This window comes from Pan paniscus, chromosome 9 (genome assembly GCF_029289425.2).
Source record: "Pan paniscus chromosome 9, NHGRI_mPanPan1-v2.0_pri, whole genome shotgun sequence".
Taxonomy (NCBI): Eukaryota; Metazoa; Chordata; class Mammalia; order Primates; family Hominidae; genus Pan; species Pan paniscus.
The window spans coordinates 114,429,052-114,449,490 of record NC_073258.2 but is presented as its reverse complement, the minus strand read 5'-3'; the positions used below and the strand labels follow the sequence as shown (position 1 = coordinate 114,449,490).

At 49.5% G+C, this 20,439-nt stretch overlaps 1 protein-coding gene across 1 annotated transcript; it reads left to right on the top strand.

The window, feature by feature from the left end:
• The first annotated feature begins 57 nt into the window (after positions 1-57).
• Positions 58-19,025, top strand: TMPRSS5 (transmembrane serine protease 5). The gene is made up of 13 exons (XM_008971732.4): positions 58-189; positions 6,255-6,357; positions 6,730-6,828; positions 7,468-7,590; positions 9,076-9,211; positions 9,523-9,636; positions 11,051-11,094; positions 11,854-12,016; positions 13,244-13,422; positions 15,612-15,710; positions 16,177-16,319; positions 16,633-16,785; positions 18,299-19,025. Exons 1-13 carry the CDS (start codon positions 187-189, stop codon positions 18,311-18,313), a joined length of 1,374 nt encoding a protein of 457 aa, XP_008969980.4. The 5' UTR covers positions 58-186; the 3' UTR covers positions 18,314-19,025.
• The last annotated feature ends 1,414 nt before the right edge of the window (positions 19,026-20,439 follow it).

Here is a 20,439-nt window from a genome sequence, read left to right as displayed (position 1 = left end):
TGTCTCTGTGGCGCGTGTCTGTGTGAGTGTTGGAGTAGGGATACAGGGAGGGGCCATGTGCGAACCAGGGAGACCTCATCTTCCAACCAAGCTTGCTGGGCTAGCTTTAATCAATGCTGGCCTGAGAACAGGAGCAGAACATTGCCTAGTAGACCCTGAGGCTTTACAACAGTGCCACTGACCCCTATGGTAAGGTTACGCCTCTGTACCATCCCTGCTGTGGCCTCTCTCTCTTTCTTTCTCTCTCCCTCCTCTGCCCTTGGGATTCTAGGCTGGTGGAAAGAGCCTCCTGAGGCAGCTCTGGTACAGGGGCTGGATCCTAGCAGGGGCCCTGTGTGGCCAATTTCCTGTTTCCTCCCCAGGGACTGCCCTTTATTATCCTCTTTCGTCCCTCTTAGATCTATCAAGTGCTTTGCACATACGTGGTGCTCAACAAATCATTATTACGTTGAACTTCCACTCAAAAAGAGGAGCAAGGAGTCCTGTAATTTTAAAGGCCATTTTTTTTCTAGGCTAGCACATGAGCTTGGGCAGTTGAATTTTGAGGTGGAGCAGTACATGAGGTGAGGCCAGTTTATTCAGAGGCTGGGTTTAAAGCCAAGCTTCCTTGGTACTGAGGCAGAAGAAAAGACTGGCCATGCCCTGGAATTCTCTCTAGATCAGGCCTGCCTCTCCACTCAGAGGGACATCAGCTCAAGAGCAATCACACAACCCCAGAGAAGAAATCCAAACCTCACCTTCTGTTGCTGCTTCTCTACTATCTTATGGGTGCTTGACTGGCTCTCCCAAGCCTGCTGTCCTGCAGCCTCACTGCCTGTGTCCTGTGAGTCTCATCTCTAGGCACAAGAAAGAATGTGTGTGGTTTGATACAAACCACGACCTCTGTTTCTCCTGGAAAAGCAAGGCCTGCAGCTCTTGGGAGGTCTAGTCCTATAGGTCCTGGGCTGTGGCTGGTGTAGGGAATAGGGAGGTGGGGCTGGTACCTCTTTCTGTAGGCAAGATGTTGGGGCTGCTGCTCTGTCTGTGAGCTGAACTGGCATGGGTGCTCTGGGTCCAGTGGAATGATTTTCGGGGCAATTTGGAGGTGACTGACCTAGGTGAGTCTGACAAAGTCTTTCCTTTCTCCTGCCGGAGGGTTAGGAAGACAGTTCAGTGGAGTACGAAGGCATGACTGGGGAGGTTTTGGCGTGAAAAGAACATTTCATGTGACACATGAAAATCACATTTAAGCCAATACTGTCCTGGAGTCAGCGTTTCAGGCTTTTATCCTCATTGGGTACAACCCTATGTGTTGACAGGGAAAGATGCAGGGGAGACAGTAGTCTGCAGGGGAAACGGGAGTTGCTTCAGTTTTGAGAGATCTTATCTACCCTACTGGATTATAAATTTTGGGGGGAAGGATCCACAGCTTAGGTGTAGTTCTTATTAATATTATTATACTTAACATTTGTATTGGGCTTTACAATTTTTAAAGTCATTTTAATTCACATTATCTTATTTGTACCTCCCCCTCTGTCTCTCCCTCCCCCCTCCCTTCTTTCCTTCCCTCCTTTAATATACTTTAACTGAATTCCCACTTTGTGCCAGGCTCTGTGCTTAGCCCTGGGATGCAAAAACCAGTGAGAAAGGAGAGAGAAGGAAGTAAATGAGCACAATATAGGGCCCAACAGGTGCTGTATGCATAGAAGGAAGCTTCCTGGAGAAGTGACGTCTGTGCTGAGTCTCAAAGGGTCAGTTGGAGTCAGTTACATGGGAAAGGGGAGAGCAGGTGCAAAGTCTCTCTGTTGTGAGAGTGCCTGAAGGCACTGAGGTATGGCACGTATGTCAGTGTGGCCCCAAATTTTGCTGTGGAGGGAGCAAGTGCTGGCAGTGAGGATGGAGAGGTGAGGCAAGGCAAGATCATGGAGGACTTTGTGAGCGATGCCATGGAGCTCTGGTTTGATCCTGAAGGCCACAAAGACTCATGGGGTAGAGATGGGGCTCACATGCTCATATTTGCATTTTAGAAAGATTACTCTGACTTTATGGCATGGAGAATAACAGAGAGAGACAAGATACTCGAGGAGGGAGATTATTCCTTGGAAAGCAGGAGTTATTACTCTTATTTTACAAATGAGAAAATTGAAATTTGAAGAGATGGCCTGAGTTGTCCAAGTTCACGTAGTAGGTTGCAGACTTAGCTTTGAACTGTCTGGTGTTTTTTTTTAAGATCTTATTTTCATTACTCCTCTTCATGGCTCATGAGCTGCAGACACACAAATGACTTACTCTGCTCTATGCTTTCTTATCCCTGTGCCTTTGCTGATTCAATCCTCTTTGTCTGGACTGCCCAATGCCCATTATATCAGCTCAAACCCTCTTCATCCCTGTGGGCCTGTCTCAGAGGCTGCTTTTTCTAGGAAGCCTTCTGTGATCACCTCAATGAGAAGTAAGCCCTTATTCTTTTGAATGATGATGGTAGTGTATTAGTCTGTTCTCACACTGCTATGAAGAACTGCCTGAGACTGGGTAATTTATAAAGGAAAGAGATTTAATTGACTCATAGTTCTGCATGGCTGGGGAAGCCTCAGGAAACTTACCATCATGGTGGAAGGGGAAGCAAACACACTCTTCTTCACATGCTGGCAGGAGAAAGAAGTGCAGAGTAAAGGGGGAAAGCCCCTTATAAAACCATCAGATCTTGTGAGAACTCACTCACTATCATGAGAACAGCATAGGGGAACTGCCCCCATGATCCAATCACCTACTATGAGGTCCCTCCCCCAGTGTGTGGTAATTACAATTCAAAATTACAATTCAAAATGAGATTGTGGGTGAGGGGAGAGCCAAATCATATCATTCTATCCTGGTCCCTTCCAAATCTCATGTCCTCATTTCAAAACACAATCATGCCTTTCCAACAGTCCCCCAAAGTCTTAACTCGTTCCAGCATTAACCCAAAAGTCCAAGTCCAAAGTCTCATTTGAGACAAGGCAAGTCTCTTCTGCCTACGAGCCTGTAAAATCAAAAGCAATTTAGTTACTTCCTAGATACAATGGCATACAGGCATTGGGTAAATACACCTATTCCAAATGGGAGAAATTGGTCAAAACAAAGAGGTTACAGTCCCCATGCAAGTCTGAAATCCAATAGGGCAGTCGTTAAACCTTAAAGTTCCAAAATGATCTCCTTTGACTACATGCCTTATATCTAGGTCATGCTGATGCAAGAGGTGGGCTCCCATGGCCTTGGGCAGCTCTGCCCTTGTGGCTTTGCAGGGCACAGCCCCACTTCTGGCTGCTTTCATGGGCTGCAGCTTTTCCAGGCTCACAGTGCAAGCTGTTGGTGGATCTACCATTCTGGGGTCTGGAGGATGGTGGCCTTCTTTTCACAGCTCCACTAGGCAGTGCCCCAGTGGGAACTCTGTGTGGGGGCTCCAACCCTACATTTCCCTTCCATACTGCCCTATCAGAGGATCTCCATGAGGGCTCCATCCCTGTAGCAAACATCTGCAAGGGCATCCAGGTGTTTCCATACATCCTCTGAAATCTAGGTGGAGGTTTTCAAACCTCAGTTATTGACTTCTGTGCACCCGCAGGCTCAACACCACAAGGAGGCTGCCAAGGCTTGGGCTTGCACCCTCTGAAGCAATGATCTGAGCTGTACCTTGTCCCCTTTTAGCCATGGCTGGAGCTGATGTAGCTGGGACACACAGTACCATGTCCCAGGCTGCACAGAACAGGGGGTCCTGGCCTGGCCCACAAAACCATTTTTCTCTCCTGGGCCTCTGGTCTGGTAATGGAAGGGACTGCTCTGCGGGTCTCTGACATGCCCTGGAGATATTTTCCCCATTGTCTTGGTGATTAACATTTAGCTCTTCATTACTTATGCAAATTTCTGCAGCAGGCTTGAATTTCTCCTCAGAAAATGGGTTTTCTTTTCTATCACATCATCAGGCTACAAATTTTCCAAACTTTTATGCTCTGTTTCCTCTTGAACACTTTGCTGCTTAGAAATTTCTTCTGCCAGATACCCTAAATCATCTCTCTCAAGTCCAAAGAGCCACAGATCTCACGACAGTGTGATCTAGAACCAGAAATACCATTTGACCCAGCAATCCCATTACTGTGTATATACTGAAAGTATTATAAATCATCTTACTGTAAAGACACATGCACACATATGTTTATTGCAGCATTATTTACAATAGCAAAGACTTGGAACCAACTCAAATGCCCATCAATGATAGACTGGATAAAGAAAATGTGGCACATATACACCATGGAGTACTATGCAGCCATAAAAAAGAATGAGATAATGTCCTCTGCAGGGACATGGATGAAGCTGGAAGCCATTATTCTCAGCAGACTAACACAGGAACAGAAAACCAAACACCACATGTTCTCACTCATAAGTGGGAGTTGAACAGTGAGAATACATGGACATGGGGAGGGGAACAACACACCCCGGGGCCTGACTGGGGGTGGGGCACAAGGGGAGGGGGAGCATTAGGACAAATACCTAATGCATACGGGGCTTAAAACCTAGATGACGGGTTGATGGGTGCAGCAAACCACCATGGCACATGTATACCTTTGTAACAAACCAAGTTCTGTGCATGTATCCTGGAAGTTAAAGTAAAATAAAAAAATCTAAAAAAAAGAAAGACTATATGTCACATGGTTTCATTTATATGAAACTATAAAAAAGGGAACTCTAATATACAGTGAGAGAAACAGACCAGTGATTTTCCAGGGCTGTGAGCTGGGGAGGAGTTAACTGCAAAAAGGCAGAAGGAAAATTTCTGGGGTGACCTTCATGTCCTATATTTTGACTGTGTTGGTCATGTGGGTGTATACATTTGTCAAAGTTTTGATCTGAGAACTTAAAATGTATGTAATATTTTGAATGTGCATTATGCCTCAATAAAGTTGAACAAAACACCCCCCCCCCAAAAAAAAAAACCCACCAAAGTTCCACAGATCTCTAGGGCCGGGGCAAAATGCTTCTAGTTTTTTGCTAAAGCATAGCAAGAGTCACCTTTCCTTCAGTTTCCAAGACGTTCCTCATCTCCATCTGAGACCACCTCAGCCTGGACTTCATTGTCCATATCACTATCAGTATTTTGGTCAAAACCATTTAACAAGTCTCTAGGAAGTTCTAAACTTTCCCACATCTTCCTGTCTTCTTCTGAACCCTCCAAACTATTCCAACCTCTACCTGTTACCCAGTTCCAAAGTCACTTCCACATATTTAGGTATCTTTACAGCAGCACCAATTTACTGTATTAGTTTGTTCTCACACTGCTATAAAGAATTACTGGAGACTGAGTAATTTATAAAGCAAAGAGGTTTAATTGACTCACAGTTCCTCATGGCTGGGAGGCCTCAGGAAACTTACAATCATGGCAGAAGGGGAAGCAAACATGTCCTTCTTCACCTGGTGGCAGGAGAGAGAAGTGCAGAGTGGAGAGGGAAAAAGCCCCATATAAAACCATCAGATCTCATGAGAACTCACTCACTATCATGAGAACAACATTTGGGAACCAGCCCCATGATTTAATCACCTCCCACAAGGTCCCTACCCGAACACATGGGGATTACAATTTGGATTACAATTCAAGATGAGATTTTGGGTGGGGACACAGCTAAACCATATCAGGTAGTTTAGCTGAACTTTCCTTCTGTCACTTAACATATAGTGCTTTACATGACTTATCTTCAGGACCAGACTACAGGTTCTTTGACACAGTCAGAGTGGGGAGTGGTCCACATTGGTTTATTCTGAACTCCCTATAGTGTCCCCTATAGTGACCTGTCCACTTGGACCAAATATCTATGGAATGAATGAATGGGTGGATGGGTGGGTGCATGGTGGAGGGGCACTTCTTCCTCTGAGATAGGAGGGAATGAAGAAGGGTGGGATCTTGAAGCTGAAGGAGGGTGTTGAGGGACTTTAGTAGATGCCTTCAATGTTTATGGAAGATGAAGGAGTGGCTAGGAGTGCGGGCTTTGGAGTGGGCCAAATCTGCATTCAAGTGTTTGCTACTGGCCATGTGAGAGTAAGGTCAGTGGGGTTAGGGGCCCCAGGAGGGCACAGGGGAGCCTGGCAAGGTATTTGTGGGAATATACAGGGAGTCTCCAAGATGAGTAGAGGTTTGCAAGTGGCAATGGAATCATGACTGGGGTTAAAGAATGGGGACTTGGACTGGGCTGTGACTTCTCTCAGCAGTCCTTGATGTGGGGATCCTGGGTGTCTGGCCCTTATTTCCCCAGAGCCTGATGCTGGATGACCAACCCCCTGTGGAGGCCCAGTATGCAGAGGAGGGCCCAGGACCTGGGATCTTCAGAGCAGAGCCTGGAGACCAGCAGCATCCCAGTAGGCCAGACTGGGCCATAGGGGAATGACAGGGTGGGGACAGTGGAGGGCAATCATCCTACATTCCCCGGATCCTCCTTGGGGTCAGCCCCACATGATTGATGGTGAGAGGCTGTCTCACTCTTTATCCCCAGACCTGCTTCTGCTCCCCATTTCCCACTTTAGGGATTGAGTGGGATTTGTGGGCTTCAGTGATCAGGCCCTCTCCATCCTCCCCTGCCCCCACTCCCTCCCTAATCTGGGCTGATGGGGCAGGAGGAGGTGTCCTGTTGGAGCTCTGTGGGTGCCTAGCCTCATGGTGGTGACTTAGGGTGAAGTAAGGCAGGCTGGCAGGAGCAGGGGACCCAGATACCCCTCTGCCCTTTCCCACAGTTTCTCAGGCGGTGTGCTGGCGTTCCATGCGACGTGGCTGTGCAGTGCTGGGAGCCCTGGGGCTGCTGGCCGGTGCAGGTGTTGGCTCATGGCTCCTAGGTCAGTGCTGGGGGCCTTTCTCTGGTGTGGGGGAGGTTGGAAGGGAGAAGCAGGTGCTGAGCAGGTGTTAAAGGTAAATGGGACAACTGTCTTCCTCAGCTACTCTGTGCAGACAAGGGAAGAAAGGGTGAAATTGCAGCAGGAGGGATCTAGGCTCTACATAAAGAAGAACAAAGTGTATGATCCAAGGAGGCCTTAGTCAGACTTTTTCTGGAAATCTATCCCAGTGAGAGAGACACAGAGAGAACACACACAGACAGAGACAGAGACATACTGAGAGACAGCTAGAGAGAGAGAGAGACAGAGAGAGAGAGAGAGAGAGAGGGAGAGAGAGGGAGAGAGAGAGAGGGAGAGAGAGAGAGGGAGAGAGAGAGAGGGAGAGAGAGGGAGAGAGGGAGAGAGGGAGAGAGGGAGAGAGAGGGAGAGAGGGAGAGAGAGAGAGAGAGAGAGAGAGAGAGAGAGACAAAGGAGAGTCAAAGAGGCAGAGATAGAGGCCGAGGCCGAGAGAGATGGAGCGCTATGCCCCTCCTCAGCAGGTTGGTTGGGGAGCTGCCTGAGAGCAAGGTGGCTGATGAGGAGGTCAGCACCTTGACACCTTCCTTTGGAAGTCAGACCCTTTCTCTTTGTTCTTCTCTAAAGTGCTGTATCTGTGTCCTGCTGCCTCTCAGCCCATTTCCGGGACCTTGCAGGATGAGGAGATAACTTTGAGCTGCTCAGAGGCCAGCGCTGAGGAAGCTCTGCTCCCTGCACTTCCCAAAACAGGTGGGCTGCACCCCTAAGGCTACGGGCCTCCCTCCCCAGCAGGGACCTGTCACAGCTGAGGGCAAGAGAACCGACACTGAAGGGCCATCTGTTCACTGCCAACCATATGTGTTTCCCTCCTCTAGTGTGAGGGCGGTGACAAGGTGTCACCTTGCAGAGGTGATCTCTGATTTGGGGCTTTCAGCACTGCCTGATGACTGTCCTGATCTCTAGCTGGGGCAAGGTCCGGAGACCAGGCTGGCAGGAGGGATGGAAACTTGCCATTTGGGGCAGAGTGAGCCAGGGACATGGGGGAGGAGGGATCAGGTGTGTGTGGGAGCCAGTGTGTGACCAGCAGGGCCACCTAGGGACCTGGGAACATCAGCCCACCTCATCCCCACTCTCCCTCTCCTGATTGTCCCCTCCCCTCCAGGTAAGAGTTGGGGATCAGAAGGTACAATGCTGTCCAGAGGCTGGGGCTTAGAATAACCTCATTAGAATAAGGTTGGAGTCTGTCTTTGACTGTGTGACTTTGGGCACATTACTTCTTGTTGCTTCTGTTTCCTTCTCCATAAAATGGAAATATAAATATTTACTGCAAAAATTTTTTAAGGATAAAACAAACTAATCTAAGAAAAGATATTAGCACAGAACTTGTGTAGTAGTCTGTTTGGTTTGCCATGACTAAGTACCACAGACCGGGTGGTTTAAACCACATTTATTTTCTCACCGTTCTGGTGGCTAGAAGTCCAAGATCAAGGTGCTGTGGAATTTGGTTTCAGGAGAGAGCTCTTTTCCTGGATTGTAGATGGCTGTCTTCTGCCTGTGTACTCCCCGGGCCTTTCCTCTGCTCTTGAGGAGAGAGGGAGCTCTCTGGTGTCTCTTCCTCTTCTTATAAGGACACTGGCTCTATTGGATCAGGGCGTCACCCTCGTGACCTCATTTAACCTTAATCACCTTCTTAAAGGCCCTGTCTCCAAATACAGTCACATTGAGGGTTGGGGCTTTAACATATGAATTTGTGTGTGTGTGTTTGGGGGCGCGGACATGAGTCAGTCCATAATAGCCTGGAAAAAGCATACACTCAACAACTGGTAATTATTATTATCACAAGATTTGAAATCAGAAGACCTGGATCTAAGTCCTGGATCCATCATTTCCTGACACTGTGATCTTGGGGAAGTTGCTTAAACTCCATGCCTTAGTTCTCCTTCTGCAGAATGGAGAGGATGGCAGTACTCATTGCACAGGGCTGCTGTGACAATGAATGGTAGACCACGCTTAAAAACACATGGTTAAAATAGAAAACTGAAATGCTCTACCAAAAGGGGTGATACTGCTCTTGGGACTGGTCTCACTCTCCGGGGAGCAGGGAACTTGGCACTGGGTGACCCAGATGCTGTCATTAAGGCCTCTTCAAGTACTACAGAATCCTGGGTCCAGCTCTTCCTGTCCCACCCTACCACCACCATCCTCTCCCATGTGGTTTTCATGCTGTGATTTCAGTATCTTTCAGAATAAACAGCGAAGACTTCTTGCTGGAAGCGCAAGTGAGGGATCAGCCACGCTGGCTCCTGGTCTGCCATGAGGGCTGGAGCCCCGCCCTGGGGCTGCAGATCTGCTGGAGCCTTGGGCATCTCAGGTAACAGGAGTTAGATGTGGGTCCTGTGAATGGGGAGGCCTGGCTGGTGTGGGATGGGAGTTGGAGACCTCTACCTGCCCGTCACTGGTCAATGTGCTCAGGAAATGTCAAGAGGTCTTTTTGGCCATCTTCTGGCCTCTGGGCACAATGGTGCCCCAGCCCATTTCTCTGTTTGGAGTATTACTGCTTTTTAACAAGCATAAACCCCAGCAGTAATCATTATCACAGTCTTGCGGTCACTATACTAGTATTATATCTCGTACATATTCCAGTTATGATTTCCTCCTGTTCTATTCCCTTCTTCTGCCAAGACTCACTCACCACAAGGGAGTAAACCTCACTGACATCAAACTCAACAGTTCCCAGGAGTTTGCTCAGCTTTCTCCTAGACTGGGAGGCTTCCTGGAGGAGGCGTGGCAGCCCAGGTAGGACTACTGAGGCTGTTAGGTGAGTGGGGTCCCTTACTTCCTGGTGGTCAGTCCAGCAAAAATCTCCTTTCTTGGGATGCCGGTGGGGAGGACACTGGTGGCCTAAGATAGGAGGACAAAGAGGAACATTTCCTAGTTAGAAATTACAAACTCAGTTCACATGAGCCCTGTCTGTCACCACTTCACATCTGCTATTTGCCCTTCACAAGAAATGTAGGGTTGGTTATTATTGTCACAAGATTTGACATGGTACTCATCACCATTTTACAGGTTAGGAAACTGAGGCTTAATAAGGTTAAAGAGTCTTGTCCAAGGTCACATAAGTAATAAGCAGCTAAGTCAAGCCTTGAAACCAGGCTCCTGTCTCCAAGCTAAGTGCTCTCTGAATCCTGCCACACATTATTTGGATAACTCGGATATTTCAGGAAAGAGATGGTTGAGTTGCTCTGGCTAAGAGTTGCTTGTAGTCTGGAGAGTCTCCTAGAGAAGAGGGCTGTGGAATGGAGCAGCCCCTTCCCCAGATCCTGGGGATGGTTTGGTATGACTGGGGCACAAGCGGAGAGGGTCTTTGCGCCTTCCTAGGCTTCCTCAATCTGCCTATCAGCCTCCTGGGATAGAAAGGTGGGCACCCCCATTACCACATTTCCAATTTGAACTGTTCCTTCAGGCCCCTCCTGTCCAGCTCCTGTGCTCAGAAATGTGGCTGGAGTTGGGAAGGTTCTGACAGGGTTCTTGTCTTGGATACCTGAATGGGAAAATGGAAGTAGGGGTGGGGCTGACTCCTCCAGGAGAGCCGGGAGGGCTGTGGATTTGGGAAACTAGGAGAAATGAAGAGGGTCTAGACATTGGACTGCTAGGGGCAAGAGGTGAGTAAAGAAAGAGAAGAGAGTTTTGGTCAAAAAAGGAACTAAGAGCTAAGAGAGAAGAGGGGAAAGAGGAGAGCAAGAATATGAATATGCAAAGCCCAGGCAGAGGGACCAGGGTGGAGAATACAGCAAACCTAGGAAGGAGCATGGGGTGAAGAACCCTAGTCACGCACACACTCACCTATCCGTTCATTCATTCATTGAGTGTGTATTCATTCAGGACACTTAGTGGGAACAGTGTGGCTTTCTCATCTGTAAACACGCTATGTCCCAGTTGATCTGCAAGGACCATGAAGTCCTTCTGTTGCCCTCTGGGAGACTAGGCAGGAGGTGTGCTCCTGTCCTGGGGACCACTGACGAGGAGGGGTCTGAGTGTTTGGGTGGGGGCAGGAAGGAAATGGTGGTATTCTTCAGGCTGTGGCTACATGACAGCCTTAAGAACTGTCCACCACCCCCACCAGCCTCCCCCATTCTTCACGTCCTTGGTTGTGTGTAGCTGCAGGGTGGCCCCTGCCCAGCTTCTTGTTGGTACCTCTGTTTTGCAGGAACAACTGCACTTCTGGTCGAGTTGTTTCCCTCAGATGCTCTGGTGAGTCATATCTTGGTCTAGGGGAGGTGGCGGTGAGAGGAAGGGGTGTTCCCCCTGCCTCAAGTGTGGAAGAGCCCTATGGTGAGACTCTGCTGGGCCTGGGGTAGGGGTCTTGCCCACCTGCCCATCTGCCTGCCAGGCCCCTTCTTGCAGTTGCTGTTCTGCCCCAGCCGAACCCTTTCTAAGCCTCCATCATGTCCCTCACCAGCCACAGATCTGGGCTGATGATCTCCTTCCTTCACTACCTGCCACTCTCTTCCTTGGCCTCTGACACCAACTCCATCTTTCTTCTGGAAAGCCCCAGAGGTGAAATTATTATTGGCTATTGAGTGACCTGTTAGCAGCTTCAGGAAACTAAGGGCAGGTGGTGAATCAGGTACCAAACGGGAAGCAATCTGTGGAGTTCCTTTCATTGGTCTTCCCGTTCATCTACCTGTCTCTTCATCTGTCCATTCACACATCCTTCCACACACCAACACTTCGACCTTTACTACAGGACAGGCATTCTGTTAGGTACTAGGACTCCATTAGTGCAGATACAGTTTCTGCTTTCAGTGGGCCCACAGCTGGATGGGGCAGGCAGGGGTGAAATCAACACTTCTACCTTCCCATCCCCCATACTTAGGACCAGGAATAAGAAAGGAGAGCTGTCCACACTGGCTCTCTGGGGCTTAGCACTGGGCCACGCTCCCTGAGAGTTAGGACCATGCTGACACTCACCTCTCTCTCTCTTTCTATCTCACCCATCTCTGTTGGCAGAGTGTGGAGCGAGGCCCCTGGCTTCCCGGATAGTTGGTGGGCAGTCTGTGGCTCCTGGGCGCTGGCCGTGGCAGGCCAGCGTGGCCCTGGGCTTCCGGCACACGTGTGGGGGCTCTGTGCTAGCGCCACGCTGGGTGGTGACTGCTGCACATTGTATGCACAGGCAAGTCTCTGTGGCTGCTGAGGACAGAGAGCCTCAGTTGCCCTTTCTGTTCGGCTGTTGGTATGTCCTGTATCAAATGTTCGTGTCCAACTGTCTCCAGCTTTTTGCTCCAAAAGGGTAAGACTGGTGTTTGTGAAGTTCTCTCATTCAGTATCAAGAACAGATCTGCACAAATAACAGTAATAATATGAGGATTTGTTCTTTATATTCATCAGTTTTTTTTTTTTTTTTTGAGACAGAGTCTCACTTTGTTGCCCAGGCTGGAGTGTAGTGGCGCAATCTTGGCTCACTGCAACCTTCACCTCCTGGGTTCAAGCGATTCTTGTGCCTCAGCTGGGCACCACTATGTTCAGCTAATTTTTTGTATTTTTAGTAGAGATGGGGTTTCGCCATGTTGGCCTGGCTGGTCTCGAACTCCTGACCTCAGGTGATCTGCCTGCCTCAGCCTCCCAAAGTGCTGGGATAACAGGCGTGAGCCACCGTGCCTGGCCTCATTAGCTTTTAAGTGTTAAAAATACTTTCACATTCACAGTATCCTGTGTTTCTTCAGGCTTATCTTTGGTTCAATCATTTTCCATGTAATTATTTGGTTAATATGTTTCTTCCCCTTTAGATGGGAAGCTGTGCAGGAGCAGGGACTCTCAGTCTTATTTACCACTAAATCTCTTTGTAGATTTATCCACTGCTGTGTCCCCAGGGTCTAGAACAGTCCCTGGAATATAGTAGGTGCTTAATAAATATGACTTGGAGGAATGAATGAATGATGAGTGAATGAGCTCTTTGATCTTCTCTTGGTGCCGGACAGGGCAGAGAGTGTAATCCCCATTTTACCGAGGCTGGGAGGGAGAAGTGCCTCTCCCATGATCACTCACAGTAAGTTGAGAGACGGGACCAGGGGAAGTTTTTCCAACACAAGGCCCTCTATGTGTTTGTTATAAAACTTGGAGGGAAGTTATGCAGGAAAGAGGGAGTGGTGGTTGCAGATGACCCATAGTCTTCTCTATCCATCAGTCCTGCAGCATTTATTAAGCACCTACTGCATGCCCAGTGTCATGCCTGCTGCTGGGGTGATACTAAGAGGCATAGTCTGTGGGGCCTGGGAGCTCACCGCCTGCTGACGGCCCCCCGACCAATGGCTGCTCTGGCCAGCTTCCTCCACCTGCTACCTCGCTTAGGAACACCTCTTCTGCCCCTTCCTTCCCCGCTCAGCATGGCCCCTGTGTGCAGTTTCAGGCTGGCCCGCCTCTCCAGCTGGCGGGTTCATGCGGGGCTGGTCAGCCACAGTGCCGTCAGGCCCCACCAAGGGGCTGTGGTGGAGAGGATTATCCCACACCCCCTCTACAGTGCCCAGAATCATGACTACGACGTCGCCCTCCTGAGGCTCCAGACCCCTCTCAACTTCTCAGGTGCGGCACTGGCTTGAGGGTGGGCAGGCTGGAGACTATGGCGAGAGAGGGCGGGGGCTGGGTGGGAGAGTGGTGAGCTGATTTCTGAAGTTTCCTCTGAACACCGTAAACCTTAAAACATTCTATTTATTTTGGGACTAGTGAATTTTGGCATCATCTGGTTCTGAAATTGTTATCGACTCTTGTACAGGCTCTTTTGGGAAAAGAGGTTCAGACCCTTTTCATGGCTGGGCTGCAGGTGGGCTTTGCCTTGAGGTCTGAAGCAGCTGCCCCATCCACCAATAGGCTGCTCCACCCCTGTCCCCAGGCTAGCCTTGGGTCCTAGCCATTTGGTGCCATGTTACAGTTTATGAGATACATTTTTTCAAATATCTTCTCTTTCAGTCCTCGTAACAACCCTGATAGATAGTCGAAACAGGTAGATACAGACAAGAGCACTGCAGTGCAGGGAGGGAAGCAACTCTCTTCAAGGTCATGTGGCAAACAGTTCCTAAGCCTGATGCCAGGGCTCCTCCTGCTGCTGCACCTGCCCGTGAGCCCAGGCTGGAGCTATACCAGCAGCCACTCTCCCCGACACATACGTGCATGTGGGCATTCACCTACAAACACACACACACACGCACTCACACAGTCACGTGCACATAGACTTACACGTGAGCATTCACACATGCTCACACGTACGTGCTCACATGAACACACTTGCACACACACACCACACACACAAACATGTACACTGTACACACACATATACATTCACATATACTTAACACTCCTTCCTCCTGTCATCACCTGTAGCCTTAAGTTTCCCAAATAACAGTCATTGCCATACACATTTCACAAATTGTATCACATACGTGAACTATCGTTCAACAGATAATATTTCTAAGGCTGGGCATGGCGGCTTACGCCTGTAATCCCAGCACTTTGGGAGGGTGAGGTGGGCAGATCATTTGAGGTCAGGAGTTCAAGGCCAGCCTGGCCAACATGGTGAAACCCCGTCTCTACTAAAAATACAAAAATGAGCTGGGTGTGGTAGCTCATGCCTGTAGTCCTAGCTACTCGGGAGGCTGAGGCAGGAGGATCACTTGAACCTGGGAGGCAGAGATTGCAGTGAGCTGAGATCATGCCACTGCACTCCAGCCTGGGTGACAAAGCAAGACTCCGTCTCAAAAAGAAAAAAAAGAAAAGAAAAAAAAGAAAAGAAAACTTTCTTAGTTGACCGAAATAAGTGTATTTAAAAGAAAAATATGACTATGTTAGTATCTAAGTAGTAGATACTACATGGGTATCTACTGTAGTAGTATTTCTCTTTTAAATATACTTATTTAGTTATAATAAATAGTATATTTACTATATAGTATAGTAAGTAAATAGCATATTTACTATTTAAATATACAAAATAGGTATAGTAAATAGATAATAATTAGTATCTCTAGTTAGAGAACCTATATTACTTACCTAACTAGAGAACCTATGTTACTTATAATAAATAGATCCTAACCACAAAAATATGTAGCATGAAAAGAAATCAGTGTGGAAGTTCTAGGTAGCTGAGTCCGCTGCAGAAGTTGCTGCACCTGGGCGTGCTGTCTCCTGTTTGGTGGGAGGACGGCAGGCAGTAAGAAAGGCACAGACCAGCACCAAATGAAGTCTTTCTCTGTGATGCGGTTAGAGGGACTGAAAGAGAATTGAAAAGGACATGGCATTCTCCCCAAGTGAATGCTTTACTCAATGGTGTGCCTATGTACTACCTAAAATCATGCATGGCTGCACCCATGGGATATGTCACGTTTTTGGAAACACTGTCCTCATTAGAAGTTGGGTGCCCATGGCCTGAAAGAATTTTCACCCCCACTCCATCCCCAGGTGTGGGGAGGGGGCAGCATGGGTCCTGTCCACCCATAGAGGGCGCCATGCACACTGCAGTTTGCTTGCTGTCCTCTGTGACAGGGGACCCCAAAGATGGGACAGTGCCCCACTTGCATAGCCATCTAGGAGGCCTGGCTGGTGGAACCCAGGAGCCAGGACTGTTTGAGAAGGGGGGTGAGGAGGACTTGCCAGTCCTGGGTCCTTCGCCCAGGCTCTGCAGTGGGGGAAGCCAAGCCTGACTGGGGACCAGGACCATGTGCCGCTCTGCAGTGGGGGAAGCCAAGCCTGACTGGGGACCAGGACCATGTGCCTCTCTACAGACACTGTGGGCGCTGTGTGCCTGCCAGCCAAGGAGCAGCATTTTCCGAAGGGCTCGCGGTGCTGGGTGTCTGGCTGGGGCCACACCCACCCTAGCCATAGTGAGTCAGCTCCCTGGGCCCTCGGTGCAGGGGCGGGTGTGGGAGGCATTCTTCCCCAGGGTGAGGCAAGGCCACATCCCCTGGCCACATGACAGTGCCAGCCCTGTTTTTCCCTGGCATCACCCTTGGCCAGGCCTAGGGGCTCCAGTCTCCCCTGCTTGGGCCTTTCTGGGGAGAACATCTACTGCAAGTTTTCCCTAAACCCAGACCCTTTTACTCCCCCTCCCCTTGTCCCAGGAGCGCCATGGTCTCACATTTGGTGTATGTGTGAGTCCTCCTGCTCTTCCCACTCCCAGCCCCCAAGTCCGATAGCCTACTGCTTCCTTGCTCAGCGTCACAGCTCCCACCCTGGGCTCACCTCTTTGGGTCTCCCTGTCTCTGGGACTTCGAATTACCTCCCCTCTTGCTGCTCTGCCAGCCTGGGCCTTGCTTTGTGCCCTGCAGTTTTTCTCGGTGTCTCTCATAGCTTACAGCTCGGATATGCTCCAGGACACGGTGGTGCCCCTGCTCAGCACTCAGCTCTGCAACAGCTCTTGCGTGTACAGCGGAGCCCTCACCCCCCGCATGCTTTGTGCTGGCTACCTGGACGGAAGGGCTGATGCATGCCAGGTGTGGCCTGTGGTGGCTGGGGTGAGGGTGGGAGTGGAGGTGGGGGTGGGAGGGCAGGGGGCCTGCTGTGACTTGGCCCCCTGCCCTGGTCTGAGCTTGTCGGTGGTGTGAGACAGCCTCTCTAGAAGGAGGGGCACCTAGGCAAGTCTGGAGCTCATGCTAAGGGTTTAAGGAGGGGTGAGGCCAGCAGATATCTCAGCTAGAAGCAGGCGGGGCCCAGTAAGGAGATTCCACTTGCCATAGTGGTCTGGTGCTCTCCATCAGGAAGAACTAACTGGCTGTTTCTCTGTGTCTCCATGCCTGGATCCCTTAGGGAGATAGCGGGGGCCCCCTAGTGTGCCCAGATGGGGACACATGGCGCCTAGTGGGGGTGGTCAGCTGGGGGCGTGGCTGCGCAGAGCCCAATCACCCAGGTGTCTACGCCAAGGTAGCTGAGTTTCTGGACTGGATCCATGACACTGCTCAGGTGAGTGTGGGGGCAGGAGTAGGGCAGGGAGATTTCTAAAGGACCTGCCCTCGAATGCAAGGAACCTTACCCCTTAGGCCAGGGCCCTGCTGGGGACTGGGGAGGGGGCTAGGACATATTCCCCAGAGTGAGTGGAGGAAGAAGTGAAGCTTAAACATTGAATCCATTGGATTTCTATCAATTTAAGGATGAACTGGGTAAGAGTATGCCTGAGTTTGTATCCCAGATCTACCATTTCCTGTGTCAACCTTTGGCAAATTTCTAACTTTGTTAAACCTTAATTTCCTGATAATAACCATGATGGCTACTTATATGCTATTGTTATATGCTATTAAATAAGACCCGTACAATGCCTAGCACAGTGCTAGGCTTAGAGTGAGTGGTCTGCAGTGTTTTTTGTTTTTTTTTGAGATGGAGTTTTGCTCTTGTTGCCCAGGCAGGAGTACAATGGTGCAATCTCAGCTCACTGCAACCTCTATCTCCCGGGTTCAAGCGATTTTCCTGCCTCAGCCTCCCAAGTAGCTGGGATTACAGGCATGCACCACCATGCCTGGCTAATTTTTTGTATTTAGTAGAGATGGGTTTCACCATGTTGGTCAGGCTGGTCTTGAACTCCTGAGCTCAGGTGATCCACCAGCCTTGGCCTCCCAAAGTGCTGGGATTACAGGCATGCACCACTGTGCCCGGTATCGTGTTATTTATGTGTTTATCTGTTACCATCATTCATCCCTGGTCTCTAAGGCAGTTACTAGTGGCCACATTCCCTGCACTGTGGAGAGAGCTCAGCATTTAGCAGTTCGGGTTCTGCACCTACGTAAATTGTGTGACTCCGGGCAAGCCACTCTCCTTCATCTGTTCAATGGGAAGGCCAAGTGAGATAATGTGTATAAAAACACATTACTGGTCGGGTGGGGTGGCTCACGCCTGTAATCCTAGCACTTTGGGCGGCCGAGGTGGGCGGATCACGAGGTCAGGAGTTCGAGACCAGCCTGGCCAACATGGTGAAACCCCGTCTATACTAAAAATACAAAAATTAGCTGGGCATGGTGGCACGGACCCAGCTACTTGGGAGGTTGAGGCAGGAGAATCGCTTAAACCTGGGAGTCGGAGGTTCCAGTGAGCTGAGATTGTGCCACTGCACTCCAGGCTGGGCGACAGAGCAGGACTCTGTCTCAAAAACAAAACAAAACAAAACAAAACAAAACAAAACAAAACAAAAACATTATTTACATAAAGTATTTTACAAATTTAGGGCATGATCATGAAAAGCATCTTCCTCTAAGGTTGGGCAGGGGTGGGGGTTGGTAGATAATACATTCGGAGTTTACAGGGAATGTATGTATTGATCTTCTCAAAGAAATCTTACAAAAAATCTTGAGCAGCAGATATTTTTAGCCCCATTTGATAGAAGTGAAAATCAAGGCCCTGCATGGTTAAGTGATTTACTAAAATAAAAGTCGCTTGGCTACTGTAGAGCCATGCTGTGAATCAGTTCCTTTCCCTTTTGGTCTAGGACTCCCTCCTCTGAGTCCTGCTGTTTCCTCCAGTCTCACTGCACACCACTGCCTCATGCTTCCTGGGGCCTCCAGCAGCTCCACTAATGGAGGAGAGGCAGTAGCCTCCAAAGCAGAACGCATGGACCTCCTACTACTGTGTGTGAGGAACAGTCACTACCCACCGGCCAGCCACCTAGCCAACAGGTCTCTCCTCTTGCGCCCTGATTTCAGAGTCCTCTTTCTCACTAGAGACTCAATGACAGAAGGGAGGCTGGGACTTGGTTGGGCATGCTGTGGTTGCCGAGGGATGAGGGGGAGGAGAGAGGTAGGAGCTGGAGATGAAGAGGCTGCTGGAAGCAGCAGGAAGCCTGCCCTCCTGCCCTCTACCCTCCCTGCCCCTGTGTGAGTCTTTTGGGAGGGTGCTGGGAGGTGCCCCCCGTCCCGCCTTTTTCCTGTGCTCTAGGTGGGCTAAGTGCCTCCCTAGAGGACTCCATGGCTGAGAGGCTCCTGGGCAGATGGGGTCAAAGCTGGCCCAGCCCAGATGAAGCCTACGGGAGTCAGGACCCTCTCCACTCTCCCTCTCCATTCTCCTTCCTGTTCTCACCTGGCCGTGGCTGGCCCTGTGTGGGGTGGGTACACTGGAAAACAAGAAGGTTGGAGTTGGTCTAGGACATTGGTTTTAAATGACAGTTCTGTGAACTGGTCCAAGGAGTTCTGTTATTAAAGTGATATATGGTCTTGGTCCAGTTTTCTCTGTCTCCTCTCTCTCACTTGCACAAAGACAGACAGACAGACACAAACACATATTACAGGGTAGAATTACAATTTTCCTTCTATCTTCTATACATATTGAAGCTTTGGTGCTGACTCCTGTTCATCTACTTGAGAAATTTTGGTTTGTGCTTATTTGTTTTGCCCAGGCTGGAGTGCAGTGGCACCATCTCTGCTCACTGCAGCCTCGATGTTGTGGGCTCAGTGCCTGCCACCTCAACCTCTCTGGTAGCTGGGACTACAGGTGCATGCCACCACACACGGCTAATTCTTCTTTTGTATCTTTTGTAGAAATGGGGTTTGTTTAATTCTTTAAATTTGTTAAATCTATATGTTGGCCGGGCGCGGTGGCTCACCCCTGTAATCCCAGCACTTTGGGAGGCCGAGGCCGGCAGATCACGAGGTCAGGAGATCGAGACCATCCTGGCTAACACAGTGAAACCCCATCTGTACTAAAAATACAAAAAATTAGCCAGGCATGGTGGCGGGCGCCTTGTAGTCCCAGCTACTCGGGAGGCTGAGGCAGGAGAATGGCGTGAACCTGGGAGGCAGAGCTGGCAGTGAGCCGAGCTGCACTCCAGCCTGGGCGACAGAGTGAGACTCCGTCTCAAAAAAAAAAAAAAAATCTACATGTCATGATCTGCAATGAAAAGCCTTAGCCATCCAGGTGCTCTGAGATCTTGAGTCTGAGAAGCACTTAAGTTGATGCTCTCTTGGGAAGGTCTGGTTTCCCTGCAAGGCCCATCTCTCCTTCTCTCTCCTTTTTTTTTTTTTTGAGACAGAGTCTTGCTCTGTCACTCAGGCCGGAGTGCAGCGGTGCCATCTTGGCTCACTGCAACCTCTGCCTCCCGGGTTCAGGCAATTCTCCTGCCTCAGCCTCCCAAGCAGCGGGGATTACAGGCGCACTACAACCACCATGCCTGGTTAATTTTTTGTATTTTTAGTACAGATGGGATTTCACCACGTTGGCCAGGCTGGTCTCGAACTCCTGACCTCAGGTGATCCACCTGCCTCGCCCTCCCAAAGTGCTGGTATTACAGGTGTGAGCCACCGCACCTGGACCCATCTCTCCTTCTTAGCTCTTGTTTTGGAACTGGGCCTTTGACTTGGCCTCTCTTTTTGAGTTTTATGCCCAGTTAGCATTTCCTTGGGTAAGCCTCTCCCCAACTCTCTCCTCTCTAGCAGTTAAAATGTAACTGGCATCTTGTTTCTAAAAACTGCAGTGAATTTTTTATGGTGCTTACCCAAGGAAATGCAACTAGTGTTTAGCAATAACAGAACTTTGTGAGTTTATCAGCATATTTTTTGAGGAGTTGTACAAATGATTACTCATTTCGAGAGGGTCTGCTCCCTTTACATGAAGTGCACTAGAAAATGAAGGTTTCAA

What these genes read in the sequence shown, in the direction of transcription:
- TMPRSS5 (XM_008971732.4), top strand. An exon ending in TGGAGCCTTGGGCATCTCAG is followed by an intron (nt 9,212 to 9,522) that starts GTAACAGGAGTT and finishes TCTTCTGCCAAG; the next exon opens with ACTCACTCACCACAAGGGAG. An exon ending in TGTTTCCCTCAGATGCTCTG is followed by an intron (nt 11,095 to 11,853) that starts GTGAGTCATATC and finishes CTCTGTTGGCAG; the next exon opens with AGTGTGGAGCGAGGCCCCTG.